The sequence below is a fragment of the Pleurodeles waltl genome, chromosome 9, assembly GCF_031143425.1.
Source record: "Pleurodeles waltl isolate 20211129_DDA chromosome 9, aPleWal1.hap1.20221129, whole genome shotgun sequence".
Classification (NCBI taxonomy): Eukaryota; Metazoa; Chordata; class Amphibia; order Caudata; family Salamandridae; genus Pleurodeles; species Pleurodeles waltl.
In genome coordinates, this window is record NC_090448.1 from 327,045,409 (window position 1) to 327,060,887 (window position 15,479).

Here is a 15,479-nt window from a genome sequence, read left to right on the forward strand (position 1 = left end):
GTCTCCTGTGTCCACATCATGGGTACACAGGTGTGTCTGACCAGAGGTTAGGGAAAAGAGCTCAGCAAACTGTTGCAGGACCTTCCTACAGTCAGCTTGCTGTTGGCCAGAGAGGGTGTCTGAATAGATCACTCCATCTACTGAGCCATCTTTAGGGTCTGATGACAGAAGATCAGGGAGAGGCTCACTCTCAGCTTCCTGATCCTCATCTGTTACCATTAACAGATTTACATCAGCCCTGTCATGGAAGAGCTTAAGGCGGTTCACATGGATCACCCTCTTGGGGCTCCTGCTTATGCCCAGGTCTACCAGATAGGTGACCTGACTCTTCCTCTCTAGCACTGGGTAAGGGCCACTCCATTTGTCCTGAAGTGCCCTGGGAGTCACAGGCTCCAAAACCCAGACTTTCTGCCCTGGTTGAAATTCAACCAGTGCAGCCTTTTGGTCATACCAACACTTCTGGAGCTGTTGGCTGGCCTCAAGGTTTTTGTTTGCCTTTTCCATGTACTCTGCCATCCTTGAGCGAAGGCCAAGTACATAGTCCACTATGTCTTGTTTAGGCTCATGAAGAGGTCTCTCCCAGCCTCCTTTCACAAGAGCTAGTGGTCCCCTTACAGGGTGGCCAAACAGAAGTTCAAAGGGTGAGAACCCTACTCCCTTCTGAGGCACCTCTCTGTAAGCGAAAAGCAGACATGGCAGGAGGACATCCCATCTCCTTTTGAGTTTTTCTGGGAGCCCCATGATCATGCCCTTTAATGTCTTGTTGAATCTCTCAACAAGGCCATTAGTTTGTGGATGATATGGTGTAGTGAATTTATAAGTCACTCCACATTCATTCCACATGTGTTTTAGGTATGCTCACATGAAGTTGGTACCTCTGTCAGAAACCACCTCCTTAGGGAAGCCCACTCTGGTAAAGATACCAATGAGGGCCTTGGCTACTGCAGGGGCAGTAGTCGACCTAAGGGGAATAGCTTCAGGATACCTAGTAGCATGATCCACTACTACTAGGATGTACATATTTCCTGAGGCTGTGGGAGGTTCCAGTGGACCCACTATGTCCACACCCACTCTTTCAAAGGGGACCCCCACCACTGGAAGTGGAATGAGGGGGGCCTTTGGATGTCCACCTGTCTTACCACTGGCTTGACAGGTGGGACAGGAGGTGCAAAACTCCTTAACCTTCTGGGACATGTTGGGCCAGTAGAAGTGGTTGACTAACCTCTCCCACGTCTTGGTTTGTCCCAAATGCCCAGCAAGGGGAATATCATGGGCTAAGGTCAGAATAAACTCTCTGAACCCCTGAGGCACTACCACTCTCCTAGTGGCACCAGGTTTGGGATCTCTTGCCTCAGTGTACAGGAGTCCATCTTCCCAATAGACCCTATGTGTTCCATTTTTCTTGCCTTTGGACTCTTCAGCAGCTTGCTGCCTAAGGCCTTCAAGAGAGGGACAGGTTTCTTGTCCCTTACACAACTCTTCCCTTGAGGGTCCCCCTGGGCCCAAGAGCTCAACCTGATAAGGTTTCAGCTCCATAGGCTCAGTTCCCTCAGAGGGCAGAACTTCTTCCTGAGAAGAGAGGCTCTCTTTTTCTTGTTGTGTTGCAGCTGGTTTCCCAGCTGACTTTCCTTTTCTCTTGGTAGGCTGGGCCTTTCTTCCAGACTCCAGCTCTACTTTTTCACCCTGTGCCTTGCACTGTGCCCTTGTCTTGACACACACCAGTTCAGGGATACCCAGCATGGCTGCATGGGTTTTCAGTTCTACCTCAGCCCATGCTGAGGACTCCAGGTCATTTCCAAGCAAACAGTCTACTGGGATATTTGAGGAGACCACCACCTGTTTCAGGCCATTGACCCCTCCCCATTCTAAAGTAACCATAGCCATGGGATGTACTTTAGTCTGATTGTCAGCGTTGGTGACTGGATAAGTTTGTCCAGCCAGGTATTGGCCAGGGGAAACCAGTTTCTCTGTCACCATAGTGACACTGGCACCTGTATCCCTCAGGCACTCTACACTTGTCCCATTAATTAAGAGCTGCTGCCTGTATTTTTGCATGTTAGGGGGCCAGGCAGCCAGTGTGGCTAAATCCACCCCACCCTCAGAGACTAAGGTAGCTTCAGTGTGACACCTGATTTGCTCTGGGCACACTGTTGATCCCACTTGGAGACTAGCCATTCCAGTGTTAGCTGGAGTGGAGTTAGAAGTGGTATCTTTCTTGGGACAGGCCTTGTCTCCAGTTTGGTGTCCAGGCTGACTACAGCTACGACACCAGGCCTTTTTGGGATCAAAGTTTTTACCCTTTTACCCAGAATTGTTTTGTGAAGAGGCTCTGGGCCCACCCTCCTGTGCAGGTTTTTGGGGGCCTGTAGAAGACTCTTTACTATTTTTGTTTTTGGCTGTCTCACCACCTTTCCCCTGGGGAGGTTTTGTGACCCCTTTCTTTTGGTCACCCCCTGTGGAAGTTTTGGACACCCTAGTCTTGACCCAATGGTCCGCCTTCTTTCCCAATTCTTGGGGAGAAATTGGTCCTAGGTCTACCAGATGCTGATGCAGTTTGTCATTGAAACAATTACTTAACAGGTGTTCTTTCACAAATAAATTGTACAGCCCATCATAATTACTTACACCACTGCCTTGAATCCAACCATCTAGTGTTTTTACTGAGTAGTCTACAAAGTCAACCCAGGTCTGGCTCGAGGATTTTTTTAGCCCCCCTGAATCTAATCCTATACTCCTCAGTGGAGAATCCAAAGCCCTCAATCAGGGTACCCTTCATGAGGTCATAAGATTCTGCATCTTTTCCAGAGAGTGTGAGGAGTCTATCCCTACACTTTCCTGTGAACATTTCCAAAAAGGAGAGCACCCCAGTGAGATTTGTTCACTTTTCTGGTTACACAAGCCCTCTCAAAAGCTGTGAACCATATGGTGATGTCATCACCATCTTCATATCTAGTTACAATCCCTTTAGGGATTTTCAACATGTCAGGAGAATCTCTGACCCGATTTATGTTGCTGCCACCATTGATGGGTCCTAGGCCCATCTCTTGTCTTTCCCTTTCTATGGCTAGGATCTGTCTTTCCAAAGCCAATCTTTTGGCCATCCTGGCTAACTGGATGTCCTCTTCACTGGAGTTATCCTCAGTGATTTCAGAGAGGTTGGTCCCTCCTGTGAGGGAACCAGCATCTCTGACTATGATTTGTGGAGTCAGGGCTTGAGAGGCCCTGTCCTCCCTAGATAGGACTGGTAGGGGGGAATCACCCTCCAAGTCACTATCATCATCCTCTGTGTTGCCATCCTCAGAGGGGTTGGCTCTTTCAAACTCTGCCAAAAGCTCCTGGAGCTGTAGTTTGGAAGGTCTGGGGCCCATTACTATTTTCTTTAGTGTACAGAGTGACCTTAGCTCCCTCATCTTAAGATGGAGGTAAGGTGTGGTGTCGAGTTCCACCACATTCATCTCTGCACTAGACATTATGCTTCTAAAAGTTGGACTACTTTTTAAGAATCTAAAACTAGTTCTAGGTTCTAATTCAAACTTTTACAAAACTTTTAAACTCTAAAAGAAATGCTAAACAGGATCTAACACAAGGCCCTAGCAGGTCTTTTTAAGAATTTAGAAAAATTTCAAATTGCAAAAACAATTTCTAATGACAATTTTTGGAATTTGTCGTGTGATCAGGTATTGGCCGAGTAGTCCAGCAAATGCAAAGTCTTGTACCCCACCGCTGATCCACCAATGTAGGAAGTTGGCTCTGTATGCACTATTTCAAAGTAAGAAATAGTATGCACAGAGTCCAAGGGTTCCCCTTAGAGGTAAGATAGTGGCAAAAAGAGATAATACTAATGCTCTATTTTGTGGTAGTGTGGTCGAGCAGTAGGCTTATCAAAGGAGTAGTGTTAAGCATTTGTTGTACATACACACAGGCAATAAATGAGGAACACACACTCAGAGACAAATCCAGCCAATAGGTTTTGTTATAGAAAAATATCTTTTCTTAGTTTATTTTAAGAACCACAGGTTCAAATTTTATATGTAATATCTCATTTGAAAGGTATTGCAGGTAAGTACTTCAGGAACTTTAAATCATTACATTAGCATGTATACTTTTTACATAAAACACAATAAGCTGTTTTAAAAGTGGACACGGTGCAATTTTCACAGTTCCTGGGGGAGGTAAGTTTTGTTAGTTTTGTCAGGTAAGTAAATCACTTACAAGTCTCAGGTTTGGGTCCAAGGTAGCCCACCGTTGGGGGTTCAGAGCAACCCCAAAGTTACCACACCCGCAGCTCAGGGCCGGTCAGGTGCAGAGGTCAAAGAGGTGCCCAAAACGCATAGGCTTCAATGGAGAGAAGGGGGTGCCCCGGTTCCGGTCTGCCAGCAGGTAAGTACCCGCGTCTTCGGAGGGCAGACCAGGGGGGTTTTGTAGGGCACCGGGGGGGGGGGGAGGGGGGGGGGGGGGGGAGGAGGAGGGGGGACACAAGTCAGCACAAAAAGTACACCCACAGCAGCGCGGGGGCGGCCGGGTGCAGTGTGCAAACACGCGTCGGGTTTACAATGGTTTTCAATGAGAGATCAAGGGATCTCTTCAGCGTCGCAGGTAGGCAAGGGGGGGGCTCCTCGGGGTAGCCACCACCTGGGCAAGGGAGAGGGCCTCCTGGGGGTCACTCCTGCACAGGAGTTCCATTCCTTTAGGTGCTGGGGGCTGCGGGTGCAGGGTCTTTTCCAGCAGTCGGGAAATGGAGTTCAGGCAGTCGCGGTCAGGGGGAGCCTCGGGATTCCCTCTGCAGGCGTCGCTGTGGGGGCTCAGGGGGGACAACTTTGGTTACTCACGGTCTCGGAGTCGCCGGAGGGTCCTCCCTGAGGTGTTGGTTCTCCACCAGTCGAGTCGGGGTCGCCAGGTGCAGTGTTGCAAGTCTCACGCTTCTTGCGGGGAGTTGCAGGGGTCTTTAAGTCTGCTCCTTGAAACAAAGTTGCAGTTCTTTTGGAGGAGTGCCGCTGTCCTCTGGAGTTTCTTGTCTTTCTCGAAGCAGGGCAGTCCTCAGAGGATTCAGAGGTCGCTGGTCCCTTGGAAAGCGTCACTGGAGCAGGGTTCTTTGGAAGGCAGGAGACAGGCCGGTAGGACTGGGGCCAAAGCAGTTGGTGTATTCTGTTCTTCCTCTGCAGGGGTTATTCAGCTCAGCAGTCTTCTTCTTCTTGTAGTTTCAGGAATCTCAATTCTTAGGTTCAGGGAAGCCCCTAAATACTAAATTTAAGGGCGTGTTTAGGTCTGGGGGGTTAGTAGCCAATGGCTACTAGCCCTGAGGGTGGGTACACCCTCTTTGTGCCTCCTCCCAAGGGGAGGGGGTCACATCCCTAATCCTATTGGGGAATCCTCCATCTGCAAGATGGAGGATTTCTAAAAGTTAGAGTCACCTCAGCTCAGGACACCTTAGGGGCTGTCCTGACTGGCCAGTGACTCCTCCTTGTTATTCTCATTATTTCCTCCGGCCTTGCCGCCAAAAGTGGGGGCCGTGGCCGGAGGGGGCGGGCAACTCCACTAGCTGGAGTGTCCTGCGGTGCTGGCACAAAGGGGTGAGCCTTTGAGGCTCACCGCCAGGTGTGACAGCTCCTGCCTGGGGGAGGTGTTAGCATCTCCACCCAGTGCAGGCTTTGTTACTGGCCTCAGAGTGACAAAGACACTCTCCCCATGGGGCCAGCAACATGTCTCGGTTGTGGCAGGCTGCTGGAACTAGTCAGCCTACACAGATAGTCAGTTAAGGTTTCAGGGGACACCTCTAAGGTGCCCTCTGGGGTGTATTTTACAATAAAATGTACACTGGCATCAGTGTACATTTATTGTGCTGAGAAGTTTGATACCAAACTTCCCAGTTTTCAGTGTAGCCATTATGGTGCTGTGGAGTCCGTGTTTGACAGACTCCCAGACCATATACTCTTATGGCTACCCTGCACTTACAATGTCTAAGGTTTGGCTTAGACACTGTAGGGGCACAGTACTCATGTACTGGTGCCCTCACCTATGGTATAGTGCACCCTGCCTTAGGGCTGTAAGGCCTACTAGAGGGGTGACTTATCTATACTGCATAGGCAGTATGAGGTTGGCATGGCACCCTGAGGGGAGTGCCATGTCGACTTACTCGTTTTGTTCTCACCAGCACACACAAGCTGGTAAGCAGTGTGTCTGTGCTGAGTGAGGGGTCCCCAGGGTGGCATAAGATATGCTGCAGCCCTTAGAGACCTTCCCTGGCATCAGGGCCCTTGGTACCAGGGGTACCAGTTACAAGGGACTTACCTGGATGCCAGGGTGTGCCAATTGTGGAATCAAAAGTACAGGTTAGGGAAAGAACACTGGTGCTGGGGCCTGGTTAGCAGGCCTCAGCACACTTTCAATTCAAAACATAGCATCAGCAAAGGCAAAATGTCAGGGGGTAACCATGCCAAGGAGGCATTTCCTTACAATCTGTGACAGCAACTAAGGCTGTTTTCAACACTTTAGCACTATTTGGCTGAGATGTTGGGATCTCTTTGCATCCGGGCTAGTAGTTTGCATAACAACGTTCAGCAAACTTTTGAGTGACAAAATCAGACAAGAAAGTCTGGGTTACAGGATTCAAGTGTAAGGAAGTACCTCATAGTAATGTTGTAAAAAAGAGATGAGATCAAAAGATGAACCCAAGTGGCAATTGCCCAATAGTCCAAGCCAGAAGACACCAGAAAAACAAAAGGAGGTCCTTGTATGTTGGCAAAGGATCCCTGATACATCAGTTAGGAGGATGACGGTCAACATTTCAGGTAGGAGACCGGAATGGAATAACTTGTTTTAAGTGTTAACAAATTAGTAGTAGTATATAGACCGCACTTCCCATACAAAACGCAAGTATAGGACAAATACAAACAAGCAGCAAGAGTTATAAAGTAGGTATTCTTTTGGTATAAGGTATCCTACTACCAAAGATACCTATAGGAACGAGCCAAAGCCCATTAACCACCTATAAATACAAAAAATACCACATCACACTCAGCAATTAACGCAATAGGGCATTTAGTCAAATAAAGTTGCGTAGACCAAAGTTCCAAGATTTGCTTTGAAGATTTACTGAAAGCCAAGTTTAGCTTCTGAATATATCAAGTTCCAAGAAACAGCCAACATGTGTTTTGTCACATATGGTAACTTTCTCAAGGCTAGAATAGTAGTAGAGGAATGTAGAAGTGTTGTAAAAACTTCCAATTTGGAATAGAATCCTCTATTCTGACACAGGGCGTCACCTTTCCCGAGGGATTCCATGACTTTGGCTTATCACAGCCTACTCAACTTTTGTATTTACTGACTGATGACGGGTTACTGGAAGTTCTTCCAAAAATACTGCTTCTACTCTGATTACCACTGAACAACCTTTCTGGCACCACTGACGACATACACACAGTGGCATTTGTTACTTTCTGCGTCTCCGTTCACTCCAAGGCGGCATTAATGGATTCACACAGCTGGATTTAAATTGTGGAGTTATATTGATCTCACTACACTGGACGTATTTACAAAACTTCTACGTTCCTCTACTACTATTCTAGTCTTGAGAAAGTCACCAAATGTGACGAAACACATGTTGGCTGTTTCTTGGAACGTGATATATTCGTAAAAATACATGCAGCTAGACTGGCTTTGAATAAATCTTCAAAGCAAATCTTGGAACTTTGGTCTACGAACTTTGACTAAATGCATTATTGCATCACTTATTTTAAGAGTGGTCATTGAGACTAACACCTTGATAATACCGTATTTTCCGGCGTATAAGACGACTTTTTAACCCCTGAAAATCTCCTCAAAAGTCGGGGGTCGTCTTATACGCCGGTATACGGTGTGCTGAAACTTCAGGGACAGGCGCCCTGTAGCTGAGCCACCATGCGCTGCATTTGGAAATCGATTCCAAGCGTATGATGGGTTCCGCATCCCACAAGATTCAGTTACTTGTGGACACGGAGCTGATCGGTCACGCGTGAGTTGAGCTGTTCTTACCGTGTGCCTCAATCCTCGCTGGCAGTTGTCTGGACAGGCACGTGTTCCTGCGCGTGCCCCAGGCTATTCCACTTGCACTGTTTTATGTTTACATGTTTGATGACAAACAGCCTTATGTTTATAAGTGACAGTTTTCCTATTAAGTACTTGCATGTCATAAGCATTTGAATTAAAATTACCATGTTAAAACTAAATCTGATGTTTTTTTATTTTTATTTGGTGTGCGTTGGAAGAGGGGTAGTCTTATACGGCGAGTATAGCCCAAACCCTATATTTTAACAGTAAAAGTAGGGGGTCGTCTTATACGCCCAGTCGTCTTATACGCCGGAAAATACGGTATTTTAGACAAGATTTGTATTCATAATAAAAAAGAACTGGCTTGTATGTGGATTACCTTGAGTGTGGCACACAGCATTCCTGTATCGTCAATCTCCTTCTGTAGGCTGAGGATGGTAGCATTCCGAATATCAAGAGTTTCCCTTAACATATCCACAATGGACTGGCAATCTCGCTTCTCCTTTTCTGAAAAAAAGATATGCGAGGGAACAAAACCACAAAGATAGAAGAGAAAACTGTACATGAGTCAAACATATTTGGACTGCAGTAGGTAATGTGCAATATCAGATTGGCATAAGGGTGTACTGAAGGCAACCAAATAAAAACAAGCATTGGCAAAACCAATAGGTCTTGCCTATACAAGGCCTATAGGAAATGTGTTTTGCCATGTTGTACACCAGTGCGGCTGCTGTACATCAGGACTAAAAGTTAGTGGCGTGGAGAGTCAGAGAAGAGTGGGGGAGTATAGTGTCACACAGTGGATTTGTTGGAGCACTGTAAAGTGGGGGGGGGGGGTAGAGTTTTGGGTTGAGTAGAGGGAAGTAGAGTTCAGTGGCAGAGTGGTGTAGAATGGATTGGGGTAAAATGGGGGGAGGGAACAGAGGTAGTGAGGTGGATTGGAGTACAGTGGGTTGGAGTAGATTGAGGTAATGGGGTGGATTGGAGTAGAGTGGGTTGGATTGAGTTGAGTCGGTGGATTGGAGTGGGGAACTAAAATGGGGTGAAGTGGATTGGATTAGGGTGGATTACATTGGATTAGGGTTGGTGGTTTGGATTGGAGTGATAGGGCAGGATGGACTGGATTGAAGTGGGGTGGTTTAGATTGGACTGGAGTAGGGTGAACTGGAGTGGGGTGGATTGAACTTGAGTGGATAAGATTGAATTGGAGTGAAGTGGATTGAAATGGAGTGTGGGGAATTGAAATGAAGTGTGGGGAATTGAAATGAAGTGTGGGGAATTGGACTGGGGTGTGGTGGGTTGCAATGGGAAGGATTGGACTGAAGTGGGGTGGATTTGAGTGGGGCGCGCTGGATTAGATTTGGGGCGATTGGAATGGGGTTGATTGGAGCGGGGAGAACTGCATTGAGGTGGGGTGGGGTGGACTGGATTAGGGTGAATAGGATTGGGGTCTGGTGGACTGGAGGGAGGTGGATTGGATTGAGTGGATTGAGTGTGGTGGATTGAATTGATGGTGGTCACATTGTTTTGAGCTAAAGTGGGGCAGATTGAAATGGACTGGAGTAGGATGGTTTGGAATGGGACACATTGTTCTGGATTGGAGTCAGGAACATTGCATTAGGGTGGGGTGGGGTGGATTGGAGTTGGCTGGATTGGAGCGGGGCAGACTGGAGTGGGCAGATTGGAGAGGGACAGAATGTTTTGGATTGGGGCAGATTGTTTTGGATTGGGGCAGACTGGAATGGGGTGTACTGGAGAGGGGCAGATTGTATTAGGGTGGATTGGAGTGGGGTGATCTCGGATGGACTAGGGTGAGGCAGACCGGACTTGAGTGGGATGGATTGGCGAGGGGCTGATTGTTTTGGATTGGAGTGGGACAGATCGGAGAGGGGACTATAGTTTTGGATTAAAGAGGGGCAGATTGGAGTGAGGCAGATTATTTTGAATTGAGTGGGCGGATTCTTTTTTTTTTTTTTTTTTTTTTTTTTTAAATAATCGCAGTGGGGCAGAATGGAGCTGGGCAGTTTATTTGGATTAGAGTGCAGCGTACTGCACTCTAAGCAGATTGTTTTGGATGGGCAGATTGTTTTGGAGTGGTGCAGATTTTTGTGGATTGGAGCAAACTGAAGTGAGTCAGATTAGATTGGGGTGGGTTGGGAGGATTGGAGCGGGTAGGTTGAATTAGATTGGGGAGGGTGGATTGGTGTGGGGTGGATTGGGGTGCACTGCACAAAAATGTGATAAAGCATCATTTAAGAAATTACACATAAAAAAGAAAATGTCACTTTGCAATATTTAGAACAGGATAATTATCATCTTTTGAAAACAGTACCCACAAGCAAAAAGGAAAGAAAAACAAGTGCAAAGTGAGAAAAGATGACTTAGCAAAGTAAAAGAAAGTTAGTTATAAAAAATACAACTCTGCAACTTTCTTTGTCCTTCTGGGTACTTTTTTGACAGTCAAACGCCTTCTGTTTGGAGGGTACTAGATGTTAAACAGAACAAAATAGTACCTCAATCACAACGGAAGCAGCGGACGGGCACTGATTAAGTTGAATCAATCAGTGCTTGGTCCCTGCTCCACACAGAGGAACGGAAAGGATGACAGGCAGGCACTGACGAATTATAAGGCCGTAAAGAAGAGTGCCCACAAACCAACAAATGGTAAGCGACAGGCGGGCGCCACGCCCTTCACTGTACACAAACAGTCTTGCATACCAGTGCATGCACTCACAGGCTCGACCCTAAAAATGGTTCACAGATTTATATGGCCACTTCCTTCACTACTTTCCCTGGACAAATACCACCTACACACATTGCTTGTATATGAAGCTCAATGACACTTTCAATAAACAAAAAGCAAAATCTAGCCTCGAACTGTAAACCGTAATATGGTGCATGCATTTTCCCTCATTTCAAGTAGACACCAAGGTGTTACAGCTGACTTTGGCAAGGACAACACTGCACTGAAAATGTGTTATTTCGTGCTCTAACTACTCACATCTGTCCCTATAATTCCAACCAACATCTACCTCCCTGTCTTCTTTCACTGGCATCATTTGCCTATAATCAGCTTTCTTATTTGACTCTTGTTGTGGTGGCATTTACTTGCAAGTCCTAACTTTACAAAATCTGCAAACATTGTTCCACTGTTACTTTTCCAGCAAATAAAAACAATATCCTTTTCGCAACGTGACCTACTCTTCTTGCTTCTAGATGGTCTTGCTACCTACGCACACTACCATATTCCATCTGCATTCAACTTGCCCATTCACATTTAAGCTTGCTCAATGCTAGCTAGTCTTTCTTGCTTGCTTGAATTCTACTCCACTATTCAAGTCTCACTTTAAAGCCTACTCATGTTTTCACAGCTCTGGACCTTTCCTATATGATTAGCATCAGCCCTCCATCTTTTCCCTTCTCCAGCGCTTTGACATCTGTAATTTTTGCTGCAGTACCAGAATCAGAATAATTCGCCAATGGTCCTCCCTGTGGTCTATGGCACTCTGGCTGTCCTAGTACTAAGCTCTGGAGTTCTCTAACATAATTTGATAAAGTTGCATCTACAGTACTTGACTGAAGCAGCTGCCTCTCTTGTGGTATTCTGTGCACGCAGTGATGCCCAACAAACAGCCACCCCTGTATGACCCAATCCCAAGCTATCCTGGATAGGGCCCCTAAAGTATCTAGAAATTCAAACTGATCATCGATTATGTCCTCCAGAGAGCTTACCTCACTTCAGGGCGTCTTAATAAATACTCCCACATGACAGATGCAGTGTGCCCGAGATGTGGGAAAGAAGGTGCAGAGCTTTTGCATATGCTTTGGACCTGCTTCTCGCTGCATCCTTATTGGGAGGAGATAACAAGGGTCATAGCAGAAGTGATAAAGAAGGAGGAACCCTGTCTCCTCTGGTCATTGCTTACACCCAAAACTAAGGCCACTAGCAGATTTCAAGATCTGGCTTTTATATGAGCAAAAGGGGAAATAACTAGACGCTGGGGTGGGCCCTGGAGAACCCCTCGTGACCACATGGCTCAGAAAACTTGAAAGATGGGCAGGATATGAAGGAGGCAAGAAGGGAATAGGATCCCTGGAAATGGCATGGGAAGCATTAGTTGATAGTCTAAAAGACCTGGAACCCACTTCTCCAGAATCCTCACCTGGGAGTCTGCTTGCGCCTAACAGTCCATAGGATACACAGAACACTTAGCCTAGATACCAGACAGCCCATCCACAGGGAGAGACCATAGCACTATCCGGATACACTTAACTTCCAATTGGAGCATCGGGGACACCACACACTGGTATCTTAGCCTAACACCTCAGGAATATGACTCATGGGAGGGTTAGGGTGAGAGAAGGTGGTTGGGTAAAAGGGTTATCGACTGCATACCCTTGGTATTGAACAGTAGTGACGTACGATGCAACAATATGTAACTTAATTGTAAGATGTTGATATAAAACCCAATAAAATAGGTTTACAAAAAAAATGACCCAAGCCCACAACCACAGTATTGCAGGAAGAAGGTTAAAAAGTAATCTTTTGAGTACTGATAAACACCAAAACTACTGAACCGGAGTGCAGTGTTACTATTTTTTTGGTCTCCAGGTAGGGCTGATCGACACTGAATTTGTGAATGGAACCACAATACAGGTTGGACAGGTCTCATTGAGGATTTCTTCCGCATTTTTTTAAAATAATTTTATTATGGTTTTGTCTATACAAACATTTTAACTACTTGACCATTTAAAAAAATGAAATTCAATAAAATACATTCGAAATCAGACAGTAAACATCAGGCTGTTAAGCAAGTTTAAAATATAATACAGTTACATTATTTGCTGACAGGACTGGAAAATAAAGTGTAGGAAGTTGGCTCTGTATGTGCTATTTCAAAGTAAGGAATAGCATGCACAGAGTCCAAGGGTTCCCCTTAGAGGTAAAATAGTGGTACAAAGAGATAATACTAATGCTCTATTTTGTGGTAGTGTGGTCGAGCAGTAGGCTTATCCAAGGAGTAGTGTTAAGCATTTGTTGTACATACACATAGACAATAAATGAGGTACACACACTCAGAGACAAATCCAGCCAATAGGTTTTGTTATAGAAAAATATCTTTTCTTAGTTTATTTTAAGAACCACAGGTTCAAATTTAACATGTAATATCTTGTTTGAAAGGTATTGCAGGTAAGTACATTAGGAACTTTGAATCATTTCAATTGCATGTATACTTTTCAAGTTATTCACAAATAGCTATTTTAAAAGTGGACACTTAGTGCAATTTTCACAGTTCCTGGGGGAGGTAAGTTGTTGTTAGTTTTACCAGGTAAGTAAGACACTTACAGGGTTCAGTTCTTGGTCCAAGGTAGCCCACCGTTGGGGGTTCAGAGCAACCCCAAAGTTACCACACCAGCAGCTCAGGGCCGGTCAGGTGCAGAGTTCAAAGTGGTGCCCAAAACGCATAGGCTTCAATGGAGAGAAGGGGGTGCCCCGGTTCCAGTCTGCCAGCAGGTAAGTACCCGCGTCTTCGGAGGGCAGACCAGGGGGGTTTGTAGGGCACCGGGGGGGGGACACAAGCCCACACAGAAATTTCACCCTCAGCGGCGCGGGGGCGGCCGGGTGCAGTGTTAGAACAAGTGTCGGGTTCGTAATGGAAGTCAATGAGAGATCAAGGGATCTCTTCAGCGCTGCAGGCAGGCAAGGGGGGGCTTCCTCGGGGAAACCTCCACTTGGGCAAGGGAGAGGGACTCCTGGGGGTCACTTCTGCAGTGAAAGTCCGGTCCTTCAGGTCCTGGGGGCTGCGGGTGCAGGGTCTTTTCCAGGCGTTGGGACTTAGGTTTCAGAGAGTCGCGGTCAGGGGAAGCCTCGGGATTCCCTCTGCAGGCGGCGCTGTGGGGGTTCAGGGGGGACAGGTTTTGGTACTCACAGTCGTAGAGTAGTCCGGGGGTCCTCCCTGAGGTGTTGGTTCTCCACCAGCCGAGTCGGGGTCGCCGGGTGCAGTGTTGCAAGTCTCACGCTTCTTGCGGGGAGATTGCAGGGTTCTTTAAAGCTGCTCCTTTGGATAAAGTTGCAGTCTTTTTGGAGCAGGTCCACTGTCCTCGGGAGTTTCTTGTCATCGTCGAAGCAGGGCAGTCCTCAGAGGATTCAGAGGTCGCTGGTCCCTTTGGAAGGCGTCGCTGGAGCAGAGTTCTTTGGAAGGCAGGAGACAGGCCGGTGAGTTTCTGGAGCCAAGGCAGTTGTTGTCTTCTGGTCTTCCTCTGCAGGGGTTTTCAGCTAGGCAGTCCTTCTTCTTGTAGTTGCAGGAATCTAAATCTTTAGGTTCAGGGAAGCCCTGAAATACTAAATTTAAGGGCGTGTTTAGGTCTGGGGGGTTAGTAGCCAATGGCTACTAGCCCTGAGGGTGGGTACACCCTCTATGTGCCTCCTCCCAAGGGGAGGGGGTCACATCCCTAATCCTATTGGGGGAATCCTCCATCTGCAAGATGGAGGATTTCTAAAAGTTAGAGTCACCTCAGCTCAGGACACCTTAGGGGCTGTCCTGACTGGTCAGTGACTCCTCCTTGTTTTTCTCATTATCTCTCCTGGACTTGCCGCCAAAAGTGGGGGCTGGGTCCAGGAGGCGGGCATCTCCACTAGCTGGAGTGCCCTGGGGCATTGTAACACGAAGCTTGAGCCTTTGAAGCTCACTGCTAGGTGTTACAGTTCCTGCAGGGGGGAGGTGTGAAGCACCTCCACCCAGGGCAGGCTTTGTTTCTGTCCGCAGAGAGCACAAAGGCTCTCACCGCATGAGGTCAGACACTCGTCTCTCAGCAGCAGGCTGGCACAGACCGGTCAGTCCTGCACTGAACAATTGGGTAAAATACAGGGGGTATCTCTAAGATGCCCTCTGTGTGCATTTTTTAATAATCCAACACTGGCATCAGTGTGGGTTTATTATTCTGAGAAGTTTGATACTAAACTTCCCAGTATTCAGTGTAGCCATTATGGAGCTGTGGAGTTCGTTTTTGACAGACTCCCAGCCCATATACTCTTATGGCTACCCTGCACTTACAATGTCTAAGGTTTTGCTTAGACACTGTAGGGGCATAGTGCTCATGCACATATGCCCTCACCTGTGGTATAGTGCACCCTGCCTTAGGGCTGTAAGGCCTACTAGAGGGGTGACTTACCTATGCCACAGGCAGTGGGAGGTTGGCATGGCACCCTGAGGGGAGTGCCATGTCGACTTAGTCATTTTCTCCCCATCAGCACACACAAGCTGGCAAGCAGTGTGTCTGTGCTGAGTGAGGGGTCCCTAGGGTGGCATAAGACATGCTGCAGCCCTTAGAGACCTTCCCTGGCATCAGGGCCCTTGGTACCAGGGGTACCAGTTACAAGGGACTTACCTAGGTGCCAGGGTTGAGCCAATTGTGGAAACAATGGTACATTTTAGGTGAAAGAACACTGGTGC

General features: G+C 47.1%; 1 protein-coding gene across 1 annotated transcript in view; it reads right to left on the reverse strand.

The window, feature by feature from the left end:
* Positions 1-15,479, reverse strand: part of TRAIP (TRAF interacting protein) — a 222,037-nt gene that overhangs the window by 127,835 nt on the left and 78,723 nt on the right. Inside the window, exon 5 of the mRNA XM_069206848.1 lies at positions 8,405-8,532. Coding sequence (XP_069062949.1) covers positions 8,405-8,532 — 128 coding nt within the window. The remainder of the gene's footprint in view (positions 1-8,404; positions 8,533-15,479) is intronic.